This window comes from Phyllostomus hastatus, unplaced genomic scaffold (genome assembly GCF_019186645.2).
Source record: "Phyllostomus hastatus isolate PE091 unplaced genomic scaffold, TTU_PhHast_1.1 phas_contig_86, whole genome shotgun sequence".
NCBI lineage: Eukaryota > Metazoa > Chordata > Mammalia > Chiroptera > Phyllostomidae > Phyllostomus > Phyllostomus hastatus.
In genome coordinates this window covers 96633778-96650148 of record NW_025333977.1, presented here as the reverse complement: position 1 = coordinate 96650148, position 16371 = coordinate 96633778, and the positions used below count along the sequence as shown (strand labels likewise).

Sequence of the window (16371 nt, the reverse complement as noted above, 5' to 3'; positions counted from 1 at the left end):
TGAAAGCCATAAAGTTTCTGTCACAACTACTCTGCCATTTTAGTGTAAAAGTAGCCATAGATAATTCATAAACAATGGGTGAAGCTGTGTCCACTAAAACTTTAATATGGACACTGAAATTTGAATTTCATATACTTTTTGTGTCACAAAGTATTGTTCTTTTTCTTTTTAACCAATAAAAATTTTAAAAACCATTCTTAACTTGCTATACAGAAACAGGCAATGGGCTGGATTTGACCTGTGGGCCATAGTGTGCGCTCTCATGTTTTAGACTATTTATATGTAGAGATATTTGTATGTCTAAACTAAAAATATGTATATACTTTATATTTCATCACAAAAGCAATACATGCTTGGTTTAAAACGAAATGATTTGATATCCTGTAGTAATTGCTTAGAACTGTTAAATTTTTCCTCTATGTATATATTAATATTTATCATAAATAGGATTATATTATATTTACTGATTGGCACTTAATCATGCACTTAATAATTTTAGCCTTTTTGAATTGATTTTGTACTGTTGTGTTTCCAAGGTGAGAAAAGCAATTGAAGAACAAAATTGCTGCTTTGGGACTGTTGATACCTGGTTGTTACATAAACTCACAAAAGGTAAAGATGATCTGATAAATCTATTTCAAGTAACTGAAATTTGACTGGTAGAAATGATTTACCCCAAAATAGTAGATGTTACTTTTTTTTTTCTTCCTATATTCCAGACATGTTGCCCTATGGTACCCTAGAAACTACATGTTGTAACAAAGCTAAACTAATTTCAGATTAGTTGGAAGAGGAGGGTGATTTTAAAATTGTGATGAAACTGCACATGTAAAACTGAGGAACAGTCTTAATTTCAAGACTACTAAAATTTGAGTTCAATACCAAATTTCCCACTTTGCAATTTGGTATAACTATAGGCAATCACATTGCATCTGTGAACCCCTTTCCTGGTTTTTAAACTTAAGGATCATAATGTGACAATGTTTTTGAGAGTGCTTTTGTAAGTTATAAAAGTTTATAAAGTGGGAAATTGCTTTGGATACTTTGCACAGGAAATATACATTTTGGCAAATTTCCAGGCAAAAATTGGCCTAAACTATAAACTAGGGATAGGTGTTTACACTATCTGTAAATGATTATTTCCAATGTAAATTTAGGTTCTGAATTTGCCACAGACTTTTCAAATGCAAGTACCACTGGACTTTTTGACCCATATGAGGTAAAGGTGTTTTTCTTCCTTTTTGAATCATCAATTTTTGTGTAATTTAACTTGGATTCTGATGACGTGTTTTTATGTTCAGATGTGTTGGAATGGCCCAATTACTTCTCTGCTTTCGATACCACTTTCTCTCCTGCCTCCTGTGAGGGATACAAGGTAATAATGAACACTGAACATAGAAATCAACAAAATCGCCCCTGAATTCATTTAGCTTTGGTGAGGCAAAAGCATTTGGTTTAAAACTAAAAGGTATTTTATTTACATTTTGGGGGTACCTTTTTGAACATATATAACTTTTTGGCTTATGCTAAAAATAATTTGCTGAATTTTAAAATTAATATTTCTAGAGCTGTAATTTACTTGTAAATAAATTTTATTTGAAGCTTCAATTTTGGATCAGTGGATGAAGAGATATTTGGTGTGCCTATTCCAATAATGGCCTTGGTAAGTAGAAAAATTGAGGGTTTCTCCTTGTACAGCACAAAGTAAATGAATATACATGAATAGTTGGGATTAGAAATGAGACCAAAAAAAGGTTCTTGAAGAATAAAATTAAAGTATCTTTTTTCTTTTTAAGTTAAAAAACCTTGGATTCTCAGTCAGGGCACATGCCTGGGTTGCAGGCCATGGCCCCCAGCATCCACACATTGATATTTCTCTCTCTCTCTCTCTCTCTTTCTCCCTCCCTTCCCTCTCTAAAAATAAATAAATAAAATCTTTAAAAAGATACCTTGTATATAATCAGAAGTGTTTTCTATATTCTGGAAAGGGGACAGCTGGGCAGGTCTTCAGTCATAGAAGCACTTTATAACCTTTACTGACTTCTGTGTATATTGTTTTTCAGAAAACTGTTAAATATATTTAAAATGTTGTAGTCTGAGTAATGTTTGTTTATATTCGATACTCTGAGATTTGAAAAAATACTAATAGAGTCAATGCTTAGTTTATATTAAATATAATATAACCATAAATAATGATTGGGCAATTAAAATAAAGAAGTAAGTTGTATTTACATTTCATAAATCCTTAGCCAGCATCTACCAGTAGAGAAACTTGTGGGAGAATGAATAATTAGCTTTTTTGGTGTTTGAAGTTTCTTTCTTGATTATACCCTTATTCTCTGGATGAGTGAGTCAGAACTTTGAGAGTCCAAAAGATTTACCACCTGATTTGAGAGGCTGTGTAGATTTTGCCTTTGATTTCCTGTAATATAGCTTAAGCAGGAAGTGCAGACCATCTGTCCTTAGATGGAGATTTGCCACAGTAGGTGGAGGAAAAATTGAGGGGAAGGGAATTTAATTCTCATGTTATAAATTCCTGGTTATTTAGAGAGGATTTGTCGTTTTCTTCCCCGACCCTCCGCAAAGATTTATTTATTTATTTACTTATTTATTTGAGAGAGTAGAAGGGAGGGAGAAAAAAAGGGAGAGGAACATTAATATGTGAGAGAAACATCAAGCAGTTGCTCCTCACGTGCCCCTAACCTCAGTGGGGGACTTGGCCTGCAACCCAGGCATGTGCCTGGGAATTGAACTGGTGACCTTTCGGTTTGTAGAATGATGTTCAACCCACTGAACCACACCAGTCAGGGCTAGAGAGGATCAGTCTTAACTTAATCTGGGGGTAGGCTTAGGTTTAGATTAAGGTATGGATAGAAGAATTATATATTGGTAAGAAAGTGTTCTTCAGATGAGTTTGGGTCCTTAAAATATTGCTGTATATGTATCTACATAAACTATATTAACAGAATGTATGGTTGGCAGATGTATATAGTTAAGCATACCCATATAACTCTTACTAAAAGAAATTTGTGAGGTCAATTATTTTGACTAGTGAATAAAACCACTTATAATATGTAAACAAAATCTTGGGATTTTTTTCTACATAATTTTTATTCTGACTTTATTTTTAAGATTATCTCTTAATCTTATAATACTTAAAACTCGTGTAAGTAGGTTGCCCACTAAAAATTCCTGAGGCATATTCGTTATCCATACAATGTTAGTCTCAGAAAGACTCTTATCCTATAGTTATTGCTCCCTGTTTTCTCCAGATTTTTTTTAAGGAAAAGGAAAAAAGAGAAGACAGTGCCGAACCATGAGAACACATTAAATAAGACAGTGGCATACAGTGAAGTGGTCCTCTGCTAAGGCCCCAAAGGTCTTACATTTGAACATTTTTGGCAGGTTGCTGACCAGCAATCAGCCATGTTTGGGGAGTGCTGTTTCCAGACAGGTGACGTGAAATTAACCATGGGAACTGGAACATTTCTGGATATTAATACTGGAAGTAACCCTCAACAGAATGTTGGAGGTAAATCATTAGAATATATCCTGTTTATTAATAAAATACCACTTTTGCATATTTAAGTTTTATAATACTACTTTCCCATTTTATATTAAGGATATTCTCTAACAGACTTTTCATTATTATTCTTAGAGACATTTAATCCCCATTTCCCTTTTATCTTTAAATTAGAACCATAAAATGAGAGAGATGTTATAGAAAAAATTCAGAAGAATTAGGGTATTTTGGTTAGCTTTCCAAAAATTTACCTATAATGTTATATGTATTTAAACATCTTTCTAGGCCTCTAAAATATCTTTTATAGGTAAGAAATTACTTTTCTTTTTGTGACTTTTTTGGAGGTGATAGATAGTTCTCAAGTAGTGGTCCCTGCATATTACTGAGGTATTAAGAATTTGTTCTCTGATTCCCATCCTGGGACATATAAACAAGAAGTCTGTCTAACTACCCAGGGTGTCTGTGGGTTCTTAGTCTGGCTTCTGGTCCCTTAACATGGTTATGAAGAGGAGGATTTGAAAATATTTTACCTACCTTCCATCCTTACTGAAGCTCTTCCTTTTTCCCTAACGGAGAAAATGGAAGATAAAAAAATGTTGACCATTGTATGAGATTGTTCCTGTTTAGCAGCCTTGTTTGGAAACCACAGATAAATGCAATAGATGAGACAATTCTCAAGCAAACCAATCTCATAATAACCTTTTATTTCTGTTAAAATATTCTTTCTGTTTTTCCAGAAACATTGATATGCAAAGCTAATAAAAGCTAATATTTATTCATATGCCAGACATTGTGCTAAATTCTTTTAATGTGTTCATTCAGTTTATTCTCTGAGGCACCTCTCTGAGGTAGACCATTTTAGTCAAGGAAACTGAGGCCAAGAGGTTAGAAACTTTTAAGACCACAACTAGTAAAGGAGAGAAGATTGGAATTTGACCCCAGGCATTCTGACTTTATAGCCACTTTGCTATTTTTTGGTTAATTAAATTATTCCATTGTAGATGACTCTGCAGTGAATTATTTACTATATAAATTACATTGTTTGTTTTTAAGGCTTTTATCCATTAATTGGGTGGAAGATTGGGCAAGAGGTTGTATGCTTAGCTGAAGGAAATGCAGGAGACACTGGTACTGCCATAAAATGGGCTCAACAACTAGGTAAGTCATCCCTTACAGGATTTCACAGGCCATAATTAAAGGATGGCAGATCAGTAGGGAATGAGTGGATTGTTCAAATGAAACAAAATAAAATGCCATATGTTAGAAGAAAATACAGGATGTTGTTTTTAGGGTATTGGGATAGTAAAAGGCTAGGTGGTTAAGCCAGATACCATAAAGATAAAGAAGAATAGTTTTAAGTATATAAAATATTGGAATATGTAGGGAGAGAGATGCCATAAAGCAAAGTTAAAAGAAAAATTGGTGAGAACAATGTGTAGCATGTGTCAGAAAAATTAATGTGGATGATGAAAAACAAAGTATAGAAGTATGAGTATTTCATATATCAAGTGACTACAAATGCTGTTTAAATTCAATAACCAAAGAAATACACATTTATAGAATTATTTCACCTATTATTATCAGAGTTTAATTAGTTCAATATGCTCAACATTGGTGGGAATGTAGAGAAAATAATATTGTTTTCCATTGTGATGAAGGTTAATCAGTATGGCCTTTCTTGAGGACCATCAGTATACTTGAATGCAGACCTTTTCCCTGCAGGTCTATTTTTGTTTCTTAAGGAAATAATTAGACAGGTATGCAAAACTGTATACATACATGGGTGTTTAATGCAATAATTGCAAATATTTTTCTATCTAATAATAAAGCATTAGATAAGTAAATGTCAGTATATCCATATAGTGGAACATTGTATGTCACAAATAACAATATAGTTGCATATCTTATTGACATGGAATATTGCCTATTATACTGTAAGGAGGGGATGAAGCAGTTGCCTGTGTGAATATTTTTTGCTTTTTTAAAAGTAGCTTTATTGAGATACAATTCATGTACAAACAATCTTTTTAGTATTTCCACAGAGTTATACAACCATTATCACAGTCTCATTTTAGGACATTTTATTCCTCCTAAAATAAACTCCCATACCCTTTGGTAGTGACTCCCTGTCCCATCCCCATTCCTAAGCCAGCATTAAGCTACTTTCTGTCTGTGTAGATTTGCCTGTTTTGAACAATTCATACGATTGGAATCATAATATGTGGTCTTTTGTAACTGGTTTCTTTCAGCATAATGTTTTCAAGGTTTACCCATGTTGCAGTGTGTGTCACTTCTTCATTTCTTTTTTTAATGTATCTTATTAATTGTGCTATGACAGTTGTCCCATTTCCCCTCCTTTATTCCCCTTTGCCATGCACACCCCCTCCCACCCACATTCCCCCCCTTTAGTTCATGTCCATGGGTTGTACATATGAGTTCTTTGGCTTCTACATTTCCTATACTATTCTTCACTACCTTCTGTCTATTTTCTACCTACCATTTATGCTACTTATTCTCTGTACTCCCCCCCAACTCCCTCCCACTCCCCTACTGATAACCCTCCATGTGATCTCAATTTATGTGATTCTGTTCCTGTTCTAGTTGTTTGCTTAGTTTGTTTTTGTTTTTGTTTTAGGTTCAGTTGTTAATAACTGAGTTTGTTATCATTATACTGTTCATATTTTTGGCCTTCTTTTTCTTAGATAAGTCCCTTTAAGGTTTTGTGTAATAAGGGCTAGGTGATGATGAACTCCTTTAACTTGACCTTATCTGGGAAGCACTTTATCTGCTCTTCCATTCTAATTGATAGCTTTGCTGGATAGAGTCATCTTGGATGTAGGTCCTTGCCTTTCATGATTTCCAATACTTCCTTCCTTCCAGCCCCTTCTTGCCTGCAAGGTTTCTTTTGAGAAATCAGCTGATAGTCATATGGGAACTCCTTTGTAGGTAACTATCTCCTTTTCTCTTGCTGCTTTTAAGATTCTCTCCTCTTTCATCTTGGCTAATGTAATTATGATGTGCCTTGGTGTGTTCCTCCTTAGGTCCAACTTCTTTGGGACTCTCTGAGCTTCCTGGACTTCCTGGAGGTTTGTATTTTCTTAGCCAGATTGGGGAAATTCTGCTTTCTTATTTGTCCAAATAACTTTTCCATTTGTTGCTCTTCCTCTTCTCCTTCTGGTACCCCTATAATTCGGATGTTGGAATGTTTAAAGATGTCCTGGAGGTTCCTAAGCCTCTCCTGATTTTTTTGAATTCTTGTTTTCTCATTCTTTTCTGATTGGATGTTTCTTTCTTCCTTCTGGTCTACTCCATTGATTTGAGTCCCAGTTTTCTTCCCATCACTATTGGTTCCCTGTGCATTTTCCTTCATTTCACAGTGCAGCCTTCATTTTTTCATCTAATTTGCAACCAAATTCAACCAGTTCTGTGAGCATCCTGATCACCAGTACTTTCAACTGTGCATTTGATAGTTTGACTATCTCTTCATTGCTTAGTTGTATTTTTTCTGGTGCTTCCATCTGTTCTTTCATTTGGGCCATTTTTCTTGTCTTGTCACGCCTGTTATGTAGTGAGGGGCTGAGCTTTAGGTGTTCACCAGGGCGGGCCTACCCTGTCACTGGGTTGTGATGCTGTATGTGAGGCAGGGATTCAAGAGGGAACAATGGTGCTTGCTCCACTTTCTGCTGGATTTCAGTCACTTCTCCTGCTTCCCACAAGAAAATTGGGCCCTTCTGAGCTAATTCCCATATGGGTGGGTTTGTGTACATTCTAGGACCCTGTGGGTCTCTCCAATGAACTCTCCTGTGAGGCTGGGAGTTTCTCCCGGGGCCTCAGCCCCCACAGGTGTTTTCAATCAGTGATTTGAGGCTTTATTTCCCCACGCTAGGACCCTGGGTTGGGTGGTCTGTCTTGCTCCCCAGTTTTGCCTGGTTTATCTGCATGTGAACGTGGGACTGTCTGGTCTGCCAGCCACCTGTGCACCACACCCCACTATCTGCCACCTTGCTGAGTCCACCAGCCATTGCTTTGCTGGGAGGCCACTCTGCCCCGGCTGCCCGACTCTGCCCCTTCTACTGGTCTGGATGAATGTGTCTTCCTTTAACTCCTTGGTTGTCAAACTTCCATACAGTTCAATTTTCTGTCAATACTGATTGTTTTTTTGTTTTCAAATTGTTATTGTTCTTATTTTGGTTGTGCGAGGAGGCACAGTGTGTATACCTATACCTCCACCTTGGTCAGAGGTCCTGGAATTTTTCAAAAAGAAAAGAAAAGAGACACTTGGTGGCTGTTTAGGGAATTCTCCCACAGTAGCCTCCCCCACCACCCCGGCTATGCCTGTGCAGCCTTCACAGCCTCAGCCGTGGGCCCATCTCTGCTTCCAGGACCACAGCTGCACCCGTAACCCTGGCTGCAGCAGCAGAGGGCACCCAACCCCACCCACAACCTGAGTGGTGCACCATCGACCCAGCCACCCCCAACCCCACTGTGGCTGCCACAGCAGGGGCTGAGTGCTGACACCTGTAGCCCTGGGGGGCAGAATGTGCCTGACTCAGCTGCCAGGCGACTGCCCATCCCACCCCAGCAGCAGAGGCCAAGTGCTCATGCCCACAGCCCTGGGGGCAGAGCACACCTGACCCCGCCTCCCCCAGCTCAGCAGCAGAGGAGGTTCCTGTCCCCGCCCTGAGGGGCCAACTGGCCCCCTAAGAGGAAGGTGGAGACACCCCTGCAGAAGAGAACAGCAGGGCTCAGGGAGTCAGCAATCCCCAGAAACACTTAACTCAGTGGGGAAGCTGAGCTACTGTGAAGAGACTCTGAGAGTCCATAGCATCTAGGACAGCAAAGACCAAGAAGGTGCTATGTGAGTTTCCCCTAATTGATGTATCTCAAGGACAGGGCAACTGGTGGACCGAAGGCATAGGCTGGGTGCAGAAGACCACTGGGGGCCTGGTGGTGAACTGTAGGCTGGGCAAGTGGGAAGAGTGTGGCTCAGGCCTGGCCCCCATCCTGTTAAAACCACAGGAAGGGAGAAAAGCCTGCCGTAGCCAGGAAGACCAACAGAACTGGCTTTAAAGCTAGCAGGAAGGTTTTTTTTTAAAATTCCTTCCTTCCTCCTCTCTCTCTTTTTTCTTTCTTCCCCACAAGTGAGACAATAAAACCTAGAGCTGTGAAAGCACCAAAGTTAGAACCAAAGAGGGGCCATCCCAACAACTGAGACAGTGAGACGGATTTCACTTTGCTATTCCAGAGAACTTGTAAATTATTATTATTTTTCATTATTCTTACATCTTTTATTTTATCAGTATTTTTGTATTTCTCTTCTTTCTGTTTAGTCTTCTTTGCTTGGTTTGTTAAAATGCATTGTTTACTGGTTTCTCTTGTTCTCTCTTTCATACTGTATTTTTAATTTTTCTTTTTTCACTTCACTTCTGTTCTAATACCACACTACTCTAGGTCATGTACTTACCACTCTTGTTATTTGGATCACATAGATTCTGTCAGATGATTGTTGTTCCATTATTATTGTAAATAATTGCTGTTCCATACAATTGTAAACACTACCCAGCACCCCTCCCGGATATTAGCTCACTTCACTGTTTCTGGAACTTCATCACTGTTGTGGTTAACTCTATTCTCTCACACACTACACCTATTTTATATCCTTTACACTCACTTTGCCTCATAATCTGACCTCCCAAAAGCTCACTGCTATCTAGATCCAACTCACAATCCTTCTCCCTCCTAACTAGAGTCTTATCTTTTTTCCACCATTTCTAAAAAGTGCCTAGTTGGGTGAAATATCATGGTTATCACTGTACATATCCAAAGGATCTCCTATCTCTTCACTATGAGTTGATACTTTAAATACCATAGAACACACTCTTTCTGTCTTAGTCCATTTTGCCTTCCCCCTCCAATTGATCACATAAATGAGCAGGTGGGAGCTGTGAACACCAGTATACCTAATGGAAGAGGAAACCCACCAACAAAGGAACCACCAACAGAGAACAACAGAAGAAGGTGAAGGAGGGAGTGGAAGCCACACTAATCTCCACCCAGGACCAATCTGCAAATACAACTAAATGGTAGAGAAATTACCCAGAACAAACAAATAAACAATAGTGAGAGAGAAGCTTGAAAACCTCATACAGACTGAAGAACCAGCTTCAACACAACCTGTCCACACCCATACAACAGCATAGAAGATGTGGTGGACAGAGTGATCCTCAGTTAACCAGCTGGAGGGAAGGACCACCACAGAAAGATCCAACAACAATCAAAACCCAGAGACATACAGATAGCCAACGTAAATGACAGCCCAAGACCAGCAAGCTCAGGAGATCAAGGAGACAACGCTACTGACTCTCACAGGTTTCCTACCATGGAAGTTCACACCATAAATCCAGGGAGTCAGAACAGACCAATTTAAGAAGCAGAGGCCAACAAGAAGAGTCTCACAAGTAACGGGAAGATAAAGAAACAATATCCAAAATGAAAGGAAAGGAGGAAGCCTCAGAAAGAATGCTAAATGAAATAGAGGCAAGTCAACTATCAGATATTGAGTTCAAAGCATTTGTTATCAGGAAGCTCAACGAGCTCACAGAGAATTACCAGAAACTACAGGGAAACAACAATGAACTCACTGCAAACTATATCAATACAAAAAAGGAAGTAGAAACTATCTACAAGGGCCAAGAGGAAATGAAGAATATAATTTCTGAACTGAAGAACACAGTAGAAGGAATCAAAAGCAAGCTAGATGAAGCAGCAGATCAAATTAGCTAGCTGGAGGACAAGGTAGAAAAAAACACCAAGAAAGAGTAAAAAGAGGAAAAGAGACTCCAAAAGGATGAAGAGGGATTAAGGGAAATTCAGAACAACATGAGATGTAATAATATCCATATAGCAGGGATACCAAAAGGAGAAGAAGAAGAGCAAGTGATAGAAAACCTGTTTGAAAAGGTACCGATGGAAAACTTCCCTAAAGATAAGAGAAAAAGTCACACAAGCCCAGGAAACACAGAGAGTCTCAATTAAGAGGAACCCCAAGAGGCCCAGTTTAAGACACATCATAATTAAAATGGCAAAATTCCAAGACAAAGAGAATCTAGAAGGCAGCAAGGGAAAAACAGGAAGTAACATACAAGGGAGCCCCAACTAGCAGCAGACTTCTCAATGGAAATGCTCTAAGACAGAAGAGAATGGCAAGAAATATTCCAAGTAATGAGAACCAGAGGCCTTGCAACCAAGACTAGTTTATCCAGCAAGACTCTCAATTAAAATGGAAGGCCAAAAAGGAGTTTCCCACATAAAAGAAGCCTCAAAGAATACACCTCATCCAAAACATCTCTACAAGAAAAGAAAAAAAAAAAAGAGTGAGAAAGAGAGGAACACAGGCATGAAAAAATGGCAATCCATAAATATATATCAATAATAACCTTAAATGTAAATGGATTAAATGCTCCAATCAAAAGACACAGCATAGTTGAATGAATAAGAAAACATGACCCACACATATGCTGCCTACAAGAGACCCACTAGAGAAAAAAAGATATACACAGACTGAAAGTGAAGGGCTGGAAACAAATATTCCAAGCAAATGGACAGGGAAAAAAAAGCAGAGTAGCAATACTCATATCAGACAAAACAGACTTGAAAAAAGGACCTTAAGAAGAGACCCAGAAGGTCACTTCATAATACTCAAGAGAAAAACCCAGCAGACGGAAGCATTGAAAGATATATGCACCTAACACAGGAGCACCCAATACATAAAGAATATCTTGGAGAACATCAAGAATGCTATTAATAGCAACACAATCCTGTTAGGGAATTTTAACACCCCACTGTCAAAAATGGACAGATCTTCCAAACAAAATATCAGCAAAGATATTGTGACATTGAACAATGCCCTAAATGAAATGGATTTAACTGACATATACACAGCCCTCCATCCCAAAGAAGCACAATACACATTCTTTTCAAATGCATATGGAAAATTTTCAAAGATAGACCACATGATAGGACACAAAACAAGTCTCAACAAATTCAAGAAAGTTGAAATCATATCAAGCATTTTCTCTGACCACAATGGACTGAAACTAGAAACCAACTTCAAGGAAAAAAAACCAAAACACTCAAAATCATGGAGATTGAATACCATGCTATTAAACAATGAATGAGTCAAGATGAGATCAAGGAAGAAATCAAAAAGTTTCTGGAAACCAAAAAAAATGAACTCACAACAACCCAAAACTTATGGGACACAGCAAAGGCAGTCCTGAGAGAGAAGTTCATAGTCATACAGGCCTACCTAGAAAAGATAGAAACATTTCCAATAAATAACCTAACTCTAAACCTACAAGAACTCGAAGAATAACAACAAAGAGCCCAGAGCAAGTACAAGGAAGGAAATAAATAAGAGCAGAATTAAATGACATAGAGACTAAAAGCAAAATTCTAAGGATCAGTGAATCCAGGAGCTGGTTCTTTGAAAAGATAAACAAAATCCACAAGTCTTTAAGCAGGCTCATCAAGAAAAAAATAGGACCCAAATAAACACAATCAGAAATGAAAGAGGAGAGATTACAACAGATACCACAGAAATACAAAGGTTTGTAAGAAATTACTATGAAGAACTATATGCCAAGAAATTTGAAAACCTAGGTGAAATGGACAAATTTCTAGGAAAAGTATACTCATCCAAAACTGAATGAAGAATAAGCAGAAAGCCTGAACAGACCGATAACAGCTGGTGAAATTGAAGGAGTAATGAAAAAGCTCCCAACACACAAAAAACCTGGACCAGACAGTTTCATGGGAGAATTTTACAAGGCATTTAAGGAAGATCTAACCCCTATCCTTCTCAGACTATTCCAAAAAATCCAAGAAGATGGAAGACTCCCAAACTCTTTTTATAAAGCCAGCATTACCCTAATCCCCAAACCAAATAAAGAAACAACAAAGAAAGAAAACCTCAGGCCAATATCACTGATTAACATAGACACTAAAATCCTCAACAAAATATTTGCAAGCCACATCTAGCAATACATTAAAAAGATCATACACCATGACCAAATGGGATTCATCTCAGGGATGCAAGGATGGTACAATATTTGCAAATCAATAAACGTAATACATCACATAAACAAAAGCAAGGACAAAAATCACAAGATCATATCAATAGATCCAGAAAAAACATTTCATAAGGTATAGCACCCATTTATGATGAAAACACTCAGCAAAGTGGGAATAAAGGGTACATTCCTCAACATAATAAAGGCCATATATGGGAGATCTACAGCCAAAATCATACTCAATGGGCAAAAATTAAAAACTTTCCCACTAAGATCAGGAAAAAGACAAGGGTGCCCACTTTCACCAGTCCTATTCAACATAGTACTGGAAGTTCTAGCCACAGCAATCAGACAAGAAAAAGAAATGAAAGGCATCCAATTTGGAAAGGAGGAAGTAACACTGTCATTGGTTGCAGATGACATGATAGTGTACAGAGAAAATCCTATAGACTCCACCAAAAAAAATGCTCGACCTAATAAATGAATTTGGCAAAACAAGCAGGATACAAAGTCAATAACCAGAAATCAAAGGCATTTTTGTACATCAACAATGAAACATCAGAAACAGAAATCCAGCAAAAAATCCCATTTGAGATAGCAACAAGAAAAATAAAATACCTTGGAATAAACCTAACCAAGGAGGTAAAAGACCTGTACTCAGAAAACTACACAACACTGAAGAAAGAAATTAAGGAAGACACAAACAAATGGAAACATATATCATGCTCATGGATTGGAAGAATTTACATTGTCACAATGTCCATACTACCCAAAGCCATTTATAGATTCAATGAAATACCTATGACAGTACTAATGGCATATTTCACAGATATGGAGTGAACACTTCAAAAATTTATATGGAACCATAAACAACCCCAAATAGCTGCAATAATTTTGAGAAAGAAAAGCAAAGCAGGATGGATCACAATACCTGATATCAAAATGTATTGAAAGGCCACTGCACTCAAAACAGACTGGTAGTGGCATAAGAACAAACACATGGACCAATGTGTTTGGGCTCAACAGAGCTCAGAGCCCAGAAATAATCCCAAGTTTCTATGATCTGTTGATATTCGACAAAGGGGGTAGCAGCATAAAATGGAGCAAAGATAGCCTCTTCAACAAATGGTGTTGGGAGAGCTGGACAGCTACATACAGAAAAATGAAACTTGAGCACCCATTTACACCATACACAAAAATAATTTCAAGGTGGATAAAAGATTTAAATGTAAGTTGTGACACCATTAAAGTCCTATAGGAGAACATAGGCAGGAAAATCTCAGACATTTCATGCAGCAACATCATCACGGACATGTCCCCTAAAACAAGCGACATAAAGGAAAGAATAAACAAATGGGATCTCATTAAATTAAAAAGCTTCTGCATGGCTAAAGAAAACAGCATTAAAATGAAAAGAAAGCAAACCTTATGGAAAACATTTGCCAATGACACCTCTGACAAGGGTTTGGTCTCCAAAATATGTAAATAACTCATATGACTCCACTCCAGGAAGACAACAACCCAATTAAAAAAGTGGGCAAAAGACTTGAACAGACACTTCTCCAAGGAGGGCGTACACAGGGCCCAGAGGCATATGAAAAGATGCTCAGTATCACTAACCATCAGAGAAATGCAAATTAAAACCACAATGAGATACCACTTCACACGGGTGAAGATGGCCATTGTAAACAATTCAACAAGCAAGTGTTGGATAGAATGTTAAGAAAAGGGAACCCTAGTATACTGTTGGTGGGAATGCAGACTGGTGCAGCCACTGTGGAAAACAGTATGGAGTTTCCTCCTCGGAAAACTAAAAATGGATCTGCCTTTTGACCTTGCAATTCCACTGCTAGGAGTATATCCTAAGAACCCTGAAATGATCAATCCAAAAGAACCTATGCACCCCAATTTTCATAGTAGCACAATGTATAATAGTCAAGTGCTAGAAGCAACCTAAGAGCTCATCAGTAAACGAGTAGATAAAACACTATGCTACATTTACACAATGGAATACTGTGTAAGGAAGAGCTCCTACCTGTTGTGATAGCATGGATGGCTCTGGAGAGCATTGTGCTATGTGAAATAAGCCAGGTGGTGAGGGATAAATACCATATGATTTTACCTTTAACAAGAACATAATCAACAAAAGAAAAAAGCAAGCAAAATATAATTAGTGACATTGAAATTAAGAACCATCTGACAGTTACCAGAGGGGGGGTGGGAGGGTTAATGGGGGGAGGGTTTTCAGGGAGAACTATAAAGGACACACGGACAAAACCAAGGAGGTGTGGAAGCATGGGAGGGAGGTGGGTTTGGCTTGTGGGGGCTGTGATGGGTGGTGAATGCAGATAACTGGAATTGAACAATAAAATAATTAAAAAAACATTCATTGTTTGAGGTGATAGATACTTGTTATACAATGCATAGAAAAAGTTTTGAAAACATGAGGATTTGAAGAACAAAAACATGATATATAAAATGTAAAAAGATTGATAAAATATAAAATCTACAGTGCTGAAAACCCAAATAGGAATTAGGAAAATTTTAAAAAGGAAAAATAAACAGTAAACAAAACTGAAAGGTAATCAATGTAGAGGAAAGATAAGAGAAAAAAAGGTGTGACTAATAATCTCTTCTTTGGAATATGAAAATATAACTGTGGAAATGGAAATGGAATTATGGTAATGTAAAAATTATAGAGATAATGGTAAATAAATTTCCATGATCAAATGAAAGAGCTGAATTTTCAGACTGAAATGGCTTACTGTGTTAAAAAGAAAATAGAACAAAATAAAATGAGACACAAACTAAGACAGTCATGCATAGATGAACTGTCTGAAATGTAAGAATAAAGAAAAGCTTCAAGACAGGAAGAACAGTTTTATTTATAAAGAAAAAGACTCAGACTGGCATGAACTTAGTTGTAAAATTTGAAAGTGGAACAACATCTACATATTACAGAGGAAAAAGGAAAATAAACAAACATTCCAGTGCTTGGCTAAGATATTAAGTGCAAAACAATCCTCTCTTTATCTTTAATCTAGGGTAGCTTAATGATGACGTGCCTTGGTGTGTTGTTCTTTGGGTCCAACTTCTTTGGGACTCTCTGAGCTTCCTGGACATTCTGGAAGCCTATTTCCTTCGCCATATTGGGGGAGTTTTCCTTCATTATTTGTTTAAATAAGTTTTCAACTTCTTGCTGTTCTTCTCCTTCTGACACCCCTATAGTTCAGTTATTGGAACATTTCAGGTTGTCCCAGGAGTTTGTAAGATTCAGGAGTGCCCATATGACTATCAGCTGATTTCTCAGAAGGAACCTTACAGGCAAGAAGGGGCTGGAAAGAAGTATTTGAAGTCATGAAAGGCAAGGACGTACATCCAAGATTACTCTCCAACAAAGCTTTCATTTAGAATGGAAGGGCAAATAAAGTGCTTCCCAGATAAGGTCAAGTTAAATGGGTTTATCATTACCAAGCCATTATTGTATGAAATGTTAAAGGGGCTTATGTAAGAAAAAGAAGGTAAAAAATATGAACAGTAAAATGACGACAAACTCACGCCTATCAGCCTAAACCAAAAGAAAAGCAATGAAAAAAAAAAAACTAAGCAAGCAACTAGAACAGGAACAGAATCAGAGAAATGGACACCACATGGAGGGATTTCAGTGGGGAGGGGGAAAATCGGTGTAGGGGGGAAAGGTACAGGGAAGAAGCAGCATAATTAGTAGGCATAAAATAGTCAGGGAGAGGTAAAAAAATGGTATAGGAAACAGAAGAC

The 16371-nt window shown here is 37.6% G+C and overlaps 1 protein-coding gene across 1 annotated transcript in view; it reads left to right on the top strand.

The window, feature by feature from the left end:
* The window catches only part of GK5 (glycerol kinase 5), a 102652-nt gene that overhangs the window by 64981 nt on the left and 21300 nt on the right, over nt 1-16371 (top strand). Inside the window, exons 6-11 of the mRNA XM_045851255.1 lie at nt 537-612; nt 1158-1219; nt 1302-1375; nt 1603-1663; nt 3406-3532; nt 4577-4681. Of these exons, the coding sequence (XP_045707211.1) occupies nt 537-612; nt 1158-1219; nt 1302-1375; nt 1603-1663; nt 3406-3532; nt 4577-4681 (505 nt within the window). The remainder of the gene's footprint in view (nt 1-536; nt 613-1157; nt 1220-1301; nt 1376-1602; nt 1664-3405; nt 3533-4576; nt 4682-16371) is intronic.